At 37.1% G+C, this 9610-nt stretch overlaps 2 protein-coding genes across 2 annotated transcripts in view; one reads left to right on the forward strand and one right to left on the reverse strand.

The window, feature by feature from the left end:
* The window catches only part of LOC107551443 (elongator complex protein 1-like), a 16738-nt gene extending 13263 nt beyond the window's left edge, over positions 1–3475 (forward strand). The window contains exons 28-33 of the mRNA XM_016233046.1: positions 966–1167; positions 1250–1311; positions 1421–1483; positions 3055–3115; positions 3219–3332; positions 3462–3475. Of these exons, the coding sequence (XP_016088532.1) occupies positions 966–1167; positions 1250–1311; positions 1421–1483; positions 3055–3115; positions 3219–3332; positions 3462–3475 (516 nt within the window). The remainder of the gene's footprint in view (positions 1–965; positions 1168–1249; positions 1312–1420; positions 1484–3054; positions 3116–3218; positions 3333–3461) is intronic.
* Positions 3476–4043: 568 nt separating this feature from the next.
* Positions 4044–9233, reverse strand: smu1a (SMU1 DNA replication regulator and spliceosomal factor a). Its single transcript, XM_016233069.1, has 12 exons — positions 9118–9233; positions 8420–8630; positions 8146–8298; positions 7111–7221; positions 6866–6994; positions 6659–6778; positions 6444–6560; positions 5847–5974; positions 5645–5771; positions 5363–5530; positions 5116–5268; positions 4044–4447 (listed from the first exon to the last, which is right to left on the reverse strand). Exons 1-12 carry the CDS (start codon positions 9141–9143, stop codon positions 4349–4351), a joined length of 1542 nt encoding a protein of 513 aa, XP_016088555.1. The 5' UTR covers positions 9144–9233; the 3' UTR covers positions 4044–4348.
* Between the last annotated feature and the right edge of the window lie 377 nt (positions 9234–9610).

Below are 9610 nucleotides of genomic sequence, written 5' to 3' on the forward strand. Positions count from 1 at the left end.
TATTTCAATACTGTCTCTCGCAGTTATATCGTTGGGTAATTATACTGTATATAAAATGCGAGCATCAGGGAGCTGCTATTAATATGCGGGGCATTGAAACTGCTTGCGTTTTACTTTCACTTTCGAGATTTGCGATCGCACGTGCTCTGTGTAAACTACAGCGGCAGTACTTACCACACATTTTACAAGATCAGATGCTTGTCAGTGGTGCTCAGGATCTGTAAATCAATCGCCATCATCCTCAGCCATCTCTCCTTACTCTGTTTATGTGGTAAGTGAAATCTTATGTACTGTAATGTAACAGGCTACTGCTAGCAAGCAGCTAACCATGTCCCTTTAGTGGCTTGCGCTATTTTATTAGAACGTGCGTTATTTGTTTTCCGTGCCTTTCTGAATACAGACACCAACCCATCCCTGCACTTCACATCCCCTGCACAGCCTGGAACATAACATTTATTTCCATGATCTGCCATTGTCCTCGCTTGTTTCTTCACAATACCTGCAGCACTTCTGATGATTTGGCTGTGTGTGCAGGTCCGGCTGGCCTAGAACATGGGCGGGTATATGCAAATGTTGGGGGCGTAACTATTAGTGATCTCGACTGTAACGTCACAGTCAGTGTTGTGTTCTGATTCGCCTATTTTTCAGTGGTCTTTTGAATGCACAAGATTTACATAAGAAGGAGGAAACAATGGTGTTTAAGGCTCACGGTATGTCATTTCCATGTACATAACTGTTATTATTCAATTATGCCAAGGTAAATACAGTTTTCCATTCTATGGCACCTTTAACACAATAATGACTTTAATCTTTTTGGGGTAATTTCTCAGCCAAATTTGACATGCAAAAATTTGATGTGCAAAAAAATACAGGAATTTCAAACGGTTAAATATTTAGCTTGTGTGGTAATGTATAATTGTAGCAGTGATGGCATGATCTTGACCCTTGACCTGTGATGTCATCAGACCCTGAGCGTGGCCTATGCAGAGCATCTAGTTGAGCAGCAGCAGGCGGAGCAGGCGGGACTGTTGCTATGGAGATGTGGAGAGAATGCCCGTGCCCTGCAGGCCTTCATCAGCTGTACGAGCTGGAGAAACACCCTCGCTGTGGCAACACACATCCCATTACCACCCGAACAGCTGGCACTGCTCGCCCGAGACCTGGCAGGTAGAGATCTCTGTCATGTATGTATGTTTCCTACTGAGATTATGAATATCCGGAAGCCATGTTGTATGTCTGATGTTTTCAGAGAAACTTCTGGAGGCCAGAAGGCATGCAGAAGCTGCCCTGTGTTTGGAGCAGTATGCTAAGGTACACTGTATATTTCATAGTCATCATTGTTCTGTTCTCCTCTAGTTCAAACAGGACTCTCTAAGACTGATGTCTTCTTTGTCATGTGCTCATACTTGTCTGTTGTCAGGATTGTGAGGAGGCCATCTCTGCTCTGATACAGGGAGCTGCATGGGAAGAAGCGCTCAGATTGGTGAGCCTGTTCTTTTTTTATCTCTGTCCTCCTCTACCAGTTATTGCTATCAGGTTTAACGGTTTTATTATTATTATACTTGATTACTTGATTGAAATTGCAGTATTTTTGCTAAACTTTATTAAAATTCTAGTTATCTCAGGCAACTGATTTTCTATGTAACCGTAATTGCAACATGCTGTATAGTAACAAATAATAATATATGCAAAAAAAATCTAAATATTGAGAAAATTGCCTTTAAAGTTGTCTGAATTAAGTCCTTAGCAATGCATATTACCTATCAAAAATTTGGTTTTAATATATTTACGGTACGAAATTTACAAAATATCTTCATGGAACATGATCTTTACTTAATGTCCTAATGATTTTTGGCATAAAAGAAAAATCTATAATTTTGACCCATACAATGTATTTTTGGCTATTGCTACAAATATTCCCCAGCGACTTAAGGCTGGTTTTGTGGTCCAGGGTCACATATATACATAGGCCTGTCGCAATAATCAATATATCAACTTATCGTGCAATATATGTACATGACCTCAATAATTTTTGGTGGCGCAATATATCGCCCATTATATTTACTTAAAAATTTATGTCACCATGCTTTGTACATTCCACTTGTGCCTGAGTCTTTTGCAGCTTCTCGTACATAACATGGTGTAGTCATTAGGTGCTAGTTCAAATTTAAAAAATGCTTCTACAAAAAAAAGTTTCATCTGCAGATATGATCTTGTTTTGTTAGGGGAAGTCGTGGCCTAATGACTTGTAACCCAAGGTTGCGGGTTCGAGTCTCGAGGGATTGTAGGTGGGGGGAGTGAATGTACAGCGCTCTCCCACCTTCAATACCACGACTGAGGTGCCCTTGAGCAAGGCACCGAACCCCCAACTGCTCCCCGGGCGCCGCAGCAAAAAAATGGCTGCCCACTGCTCCGGGTGTGTGTTCACGGTGTGTGTGTGTTCACTGCTGTGTGTGTGCACTTTGGATGGGATAAATGCAGAGCACTAATTCCGAGTATGGTCACCATACTTGGCCACATGTCACATCACTAATAATAAAGTTTAGGGATCTGTGCCTTTGTGCATATGGACTAAGTAGTGATTGTGTTTTTCAGCAATAGTGTGCACACTTAATTTACAGAGAAAAGAAGGTCAGCGAAAAATCTGTAGATGGGAAAAAAAAAATAAATAAAATAAAATATAAAAAAAATATATATATATATATTCAGCAAGGAAGCATTAATTAAAAGATTTTTATTTCAAATAAATGCTGTTCTTTTAAACATTTCTATTCATCAAAGAATCCTGTATCACAGTTTCCAAAAAATATTTAAGCAACATAATGGGTTTCAACACTGATAATTCAGCTTTGCATCACAGAAATAAATTACATTTTAAAATATATTATAAAATAGAAATATAATATAATAGAAGTTATTTCATGTTATAATAATATTTAACACTTTTTGTTTTTGATGTATTTTTTACATTAGTAATTAGTAAATTAAACCTTGGTGAGCATAAGACACTTAAAAAACACACACACATATACTTTATTTTATTTCTTATTACAGATTTATCTGTACAACAGACAGGACATCATTGAGACTGACCTGAAGTCTGCACTTCTAGATGGTAAACCATCATATTATTATTATTCATTAATTTTTTGTCATTGACCTATTTATATTGTATTTATTTTGTTCTGTATCTTAACTGTATATTCGCTGGCCTGTAGCTCACAGTAATCAGACGTCTTTCCTGGAGTCCCAGAAGGCTCTGTTCATCCGTCACAAAAACCGCCTTGCTGTGGTCCGAGAACTCAAAGCAAAGGCCAGACTGGAGTTATTTGGTAAACAGGAAATATTAATCAGATTCATTTATATCATTCGTTTTTTCCAAAGACACTGCATGTGTCCTTTAGAAGAAATATTGCATGTTTAATCACACTGAATATATACATTTTTTTACTCTAATTTAGCACTTGGCGCGTGATTATTTTGCTTAGTTAAACGTTACAACTGGCTAACCTCTTTCCATTTGAAAAATTAATAATAATAAAGTAGCAATAAAATTTATATGAATTCTAAGACAGTAAATTAGGTATATTTAGAGTCTTGAATTTTGCTGCTTCTCTCTCCAGTTCACAGGTCCAAACTCAACAGCCAATAGCATTATGGCATCATTTCAACAGCGACCCGCTGTGCCTCAGCAAGGTGAGTACTTTCAGTGAGGCTGTTTTCATTCATGTGATCCATTTTAAATTTACAATGACCCTGTTCACTCCTCAGACACAGAAGCCCCGACTGCTCCAAAGATGAGGAACACGGTTAAGTGGAAACTCAGCATTCTCAAATAGTTTGCATGTGTCTTTAGGCTTTTTTTTGTGGTAATTTTATGCAAATAAAATGTCTGTATTTTATGGGATATTATGGAAGAATTAAAAATTATGAAATGTTTGTCTTCTGAGCTTCATTTGATAACCGTAGTTATCATTTAGCCTAATTATTAATTCACAATCATATTTAGTCTCAGCAGTTTAAGAATATGCGCGTAACCGAAATCTATTTGATTTTTTTTAATCAATTCAGCTTTTCAACATGCAAGACACACTGCTTTAATTGTGAGACATAAAGGAAGAGAATGAGACACACACAAAAAGAAAATCATCTATAGTTAAATCAAAAGAACAAAACGTGTTACTGTAAATGACAGATGCTTCCATTTACCAAATTTAACTACATGGAAAAAACGTATCCACTGCGCTTAAAAAAACAGGTATGTACAAAAAAGGATTAGAAAATAGGCAACATATTCTAATTGTAATCTCCTGCACACCCAGGATCCCCATATTACACATCTGTGTGTTTACGGCTTCCAGAGTTTGAGGAGCCCATCCTCGCTGTATGTGGAGATCAAATTCTGGTGTGGGTGGTGAGCAATACCAATGACATCCTTCTCATGAACCTGTGGAAACATTAACAGTTTTAATATAGTAAAAATTAATATATATATATATATACACACAAGATATAAATCAGTTTTTACATCCCATTTTGGTGACCACGTCAATTTTAATTTACAAATGTGATTTTACACAGACCTGCATTTAAAATGGCTTCTGTATGTGTGTACTTTAATGTTTCAAATAACTTTTGTAAAAATTAAACCACATACTTATTCTGACCTGTACTAATAAAAGAGGTGAGCATACTAAACTATTATATTTTAAATGATTAAAAACGTCTTGCTGACAGATGGGTAAAACCTAGTGGTGTGAAGGTTAGTGGCAAAGATTGGTAAAAATTTCAAATGACAGTTAATTGGTTTTTGTGGGGTTGCACTGTGATCCTTAAATAGAGTTTTTTAATGTCATCTAATGATTCTTGTTCTAAATATGCCTGACATGATTGTTTTGGAATACAAACTATTGTTACACTGATTTTTTTTTTCTCTGCAAATCATGGTTAAAAAAAATAATTTGTATGATAGTCATTTTTTTTTTTAAACAGGACACACTTATGTATGAAAAAAAGTTAAAGCTATATTAAACTTTTGTGTAAAAACTAAAATATTTAAATGGAAAAAGCTGTTGATTTAATAAAGAAAGGTAAATGGATGGAGAGAGGGCTTACGGTCAGGGTTCTCTCTAATTTGCCTGTGACTGTGCTGAAACAGTAAAGCACAAAGTCCTCGCCGACACAGTAGATCCACTCGCCACGTGGAGACAGAGTACAGCACACAAAATCACCTCCCTCTCTCTTACCAGAGCTGAAACTCCTCACAATCTGCAACAGGAAAAACCATAAGGAGAATTCACGGATGACACCATTTCAATATTCTCATCTCCTTTTCCATTAACTACACACTTGGCCTCCTCACCTGGCCCTGCATGTTCATGATGACAACAGTGTTGGATCGGTTACACACAACAAAATGCTCAGGGTTTTTAGGAAGCAGGATCACATTGTTAACAGTGATGTCTGTTCCCGCAGACGTGCCCAAAGATTTGAATGTGCTGGTGCATTCGGTGGTCTTCATGTTCCAGACCTGGGAGAAAGAAAATGTAAAACCAAAACACAAGTTACATTTTATGAGACTTTACTTGAGAGAGACGAGATTTAACATTAAAAGTTGAATGTGAGAGCGCATTAACATTTGTACCTTCACAGTTCCATCAGATGAGGCACTAATGATGTGATGACCATCGGGAGTAAGTGTGGCATCATTCACAAATGAAGAATGACCTCTGAACTCCTTTAAAGACTTGCCTGATTTTAATCCATGAATCCTGTTGAAAAACAAGCGTAAATTAAATATGCTGTGGTTTTTGTGGACGCTGAGGACAGTGAAAAGAGACGCTCACCTAATGGTCTGATCGAAGGATGCAGAGAGAATCTGACTGCTGTCTTTGCTGAAGCTGATACAGGTGACGCCTTTACTGTGAGCACGCTCATATCGCCGCAGACACTGACCGCTCTGGATCTTCCACACCTGAAAAAAACAACACAACCCATCCATCAATCCTTACAAATAATCAATATACCAGCCTTCCTCCTGTAAAATATATTTTTATGCCATTCAAACAGAATCCTATTGTATTTTTTTTTTTTATTATTATATAAAATGTATTATATCTTTTTGAATAAATAAATGTTATGTAATTGCATTTTATACAAAATATTTTAAACAAATATTTACCTACATATATATATATATATATAATATTTATTTTAAACTAAAACTTAAAAAAACTGTATAGATGTTTAAAAAACTAATATAAATGAAAAAAGCACCAAACTAAATTACTAAAACTTTATTTGAATAAAAAAAAATATATAGAAAGTATAAAAATAAAAACCAATTCCAAATATTAGTGAAACTATAATAGGATTATCATCAATGATTATGAATAAGCACTTCTGAAGTTTTTATTTATATTTTAATATAGCGTGTACGAGACCTTAATCTTGCCATCCTGGGCTCCTGTGGCCATCATCTCTGTGTCCCGACTGAAAGACATGCAAAGCACTGCGTCATCCATCATCATGAAGTTATCCTGAGCCTGATACTTCAGATCCTGTCCAAAACACATAAGACATGTGATCCATGAATAAACGTATACATAAATGATTACTACAAATGCAGATGAATAAGTCACAGTGCAGATCCACAGACCTTTCTGATTTTTCCAGTAGTAAAGTTCCATACTTCAATAAATCCATCCACGGATCCAGTAACCAGATACTGGCCATCAGGAGAGAAGCGTGAACACTCCACATGAGACTTCTGACCAAACTACAAAGAAAAAACACACACAGAGGTGAGTAACTAACCTTCATTGCATCTCATGTCACTGTGGAAGACAGATGTTGGTTCCTGTACCTTGATGTGTCTGGCCAGCTGAGTGGGGAATCGCTCATCCTCTACGTCCTTTACAGCTGCTTTACCTCTGAACAAATCAATGGTCATACCGGGAGGCAGAAGACCCTGATGCTGCTGCCACTTCAGAGACTTTAGAGACAGACCATCAACTTCAGTAATGTGAACTATTCCTTTAAGTGTAATTCTGAGATCAGAGTAAATGTATAACTGCACTAACATCCTGTTGCAAGGGAAGTTCAGCTCACCTGTCCAAGCAGTGCCATCAGACGTGACGGTGGTACCACACTGACCTCACCAGCAAGAGCCTGAGCTATAGCTGCTCTACGCTTCTCTTTACTGCTGCCATCAGGATAGGCCTAAAAATAAATGCTAGGTCAGAAATCATCCACAATGGAGATGAAACTGTTTGTGAAATCCAAGTAGATACACAAAAACCAGACTGTGGTGGCCACAATCTAATCGGTCCTGCCAGAGTTTCATAATGAACTGAAAATATTTGTATACTCCTACATAACATAAAAGACATCCAATGTTGTATTTTGCACCATTATGTTGGCACTTAAAATAAATCAAAATATTGTGCACTTACTGAAACACAAAATGCTGTGACAATTAGAAAAAGCATACAGACTTTCTCTGCATGTAACAGAACAAAGTTTGTGGTTTGCACTGTGCAAAGCACAGCACTGTGGTTACCGAGCAGCTCATGACCCAGAGTTTTCAGTGTCTCAGATCACAGTAAACGCTGCAAACTCCATATCTGCATGTGCTGTGAGTTTAACGTGCATTTGGGAACTCAATGTGCACCTGTTATGATTTATTTTCACATTTGCATAACTCTCAACATTGCTGTGGACAGATGATTACAGCGTTTCACTAGATTTGTAATGAAGATTTTGTAATGAGTTTTCTGCCAAAATAAAACCTTTAGTATTTATCTCTTGCAAGTGAAGAAATTATCATATATTTTTACCATAATTCAGTCCACCAAAATTGATCATCATTTACTCTCTCACATGTCGTTCTAAAACCGTTTGAATTTTTGCATTCTGTGGAAAAAACGGGCTGGAGCTCTTAATTTTGCTTTGAAAGTGCACCAGGTCGATGCATTTAACTTTAAAATGTACAAAATTTTATTTTGGAAGATCATGTCCCTGAACCCCCCCAGATATAATCTCACAAAACCTTGTAAGAAACACAGCATAAACTATTATATAAATGTATTCCTAAATACAAATAAATAAAGGGTTTTGTGAAGTGCTTTGTTTTAGATCCCTCACCTCTCTGGGGTCAAAGTAAGAGCGTGCTAGAAGGTTCTCAAGGTGGATGTATCGTTCAGGTTGGGTTTGTTTCAGCATGATCATGGGGTCAGTCTGCCTCAACAGAGATCTGGCAGCTCCCAGCTCTCGGAGCTCAATCAGCTCAAGAACAACCTGCAAAAATACCACAAAACCACTTATGATGTGTCCAGTTACTCACAGATCAATCAATGTTCAAAATAAGCCACACCATTACAGCACACTTCCAAAAATCCAGATTTTATCAGCCTCTCACCTGTTCGTAAAGATCAATGAGGGTCTTGTCAGGGAGTTTGAGGGACTGTATAGCCTGAAGCACAGTGTCCCAGTGACCGCTGTTGATATCTGCCACAAAACTCTCAATACTGTCCACCGTGTTGAGGGACACTGTCGTCTCCTCCTGAAGCGTTGCTAAAGTACGTTGCAAGCTGTTTTCCTTCAGGTACTGCATGATCAGACGAATAACGCTGGAAAAACATCAAGAAAGACATTTGAGAAACTTTGAAAGACTGTGGAGAGCAAATATATTACAAGAATTTTGAATTAAAGAATAGTGTCTAGTTATAAGCAATGTTTACAATTTGATGTGTGAAAAGGAATTTCCCACCATGTCTAGAAACCATGTATTGTGATACAGCACACACATGACATCCACAATGCACGAATTTGTTCTTCTAAACATGTTTATAATTGAATGAAAACATAGAGGAATCGCGAGCTGTCTTTGCCACTAAAACCAGGCAAAATACTAACCTATATAAAAGAGAAAAATTCTTATTTAATATCTAAGTTGTGTGCAAAACAAGCTCCTGATAATGCTAACAAAGTTAGCAAGAGAAACAACCCCAAGACCTAAACAGCGCAAAAAACTGTCTATAAAATAGACGTGCTCGTTTAAATTACACAATTCTGCATGCGCGTGCTGTTTGAAAACACTCAATTTAATTCACTTACTCTGCTGACTCTATTTCAATAGACATTATTGAAAATGATAATACTGATGTGCGGTGAGAAGCTGAAGACACACCGCGACAGGAACAACACACGCGTCTTCTTCTACGGCTCTGAGTACTTCTGAATTACGCACAGCAGCGACATCTAGCGGCTATTACCAACCCTCGCCAGTTATTCTACAGACAATGGCAAACTATTTGCACTGAAATTATCTCAATTATAATACAAGTCAGTTTTATATTCACAAACGTTTTTCTGGTCATGTGAAAAATAGTTTTACTGTACTATTCAGTGAAACAAAGTCAGTACTTTAAGCAGTACTTTATTGTGATTTTGATTTCAAATGATTTTTCACTTCACTATCATCACTACAATATTTGACACATTTTGGTTTGTCCTTTTCATGTTACATTAAGGTTAAACGGTTATGATGATGATGTCTCTCGATCCAATCCATGCCATTTAATCTTTCCTCCGAGCTAGTCTAAATTAG

This window comes from Sinocyclocheilus grahami, unplaced genomic scaffold, assembly GCF_001515645.1.
Source record: "Sinocyclocheilus grahami isolate Dianchi unplaced genomic scaffold, SAMN03320097.WGS_v1.1 scaffold424.1, whole genome shotgun sequence".
Taxonomy (NCBI): domain Eukaryota; kingdom Metazoa; phylum Chordata; class Actinopteri; order Cypriniformes; family Cyprinidae; genus Sinocyclocheilus; species Sinocyclocheilus grahami.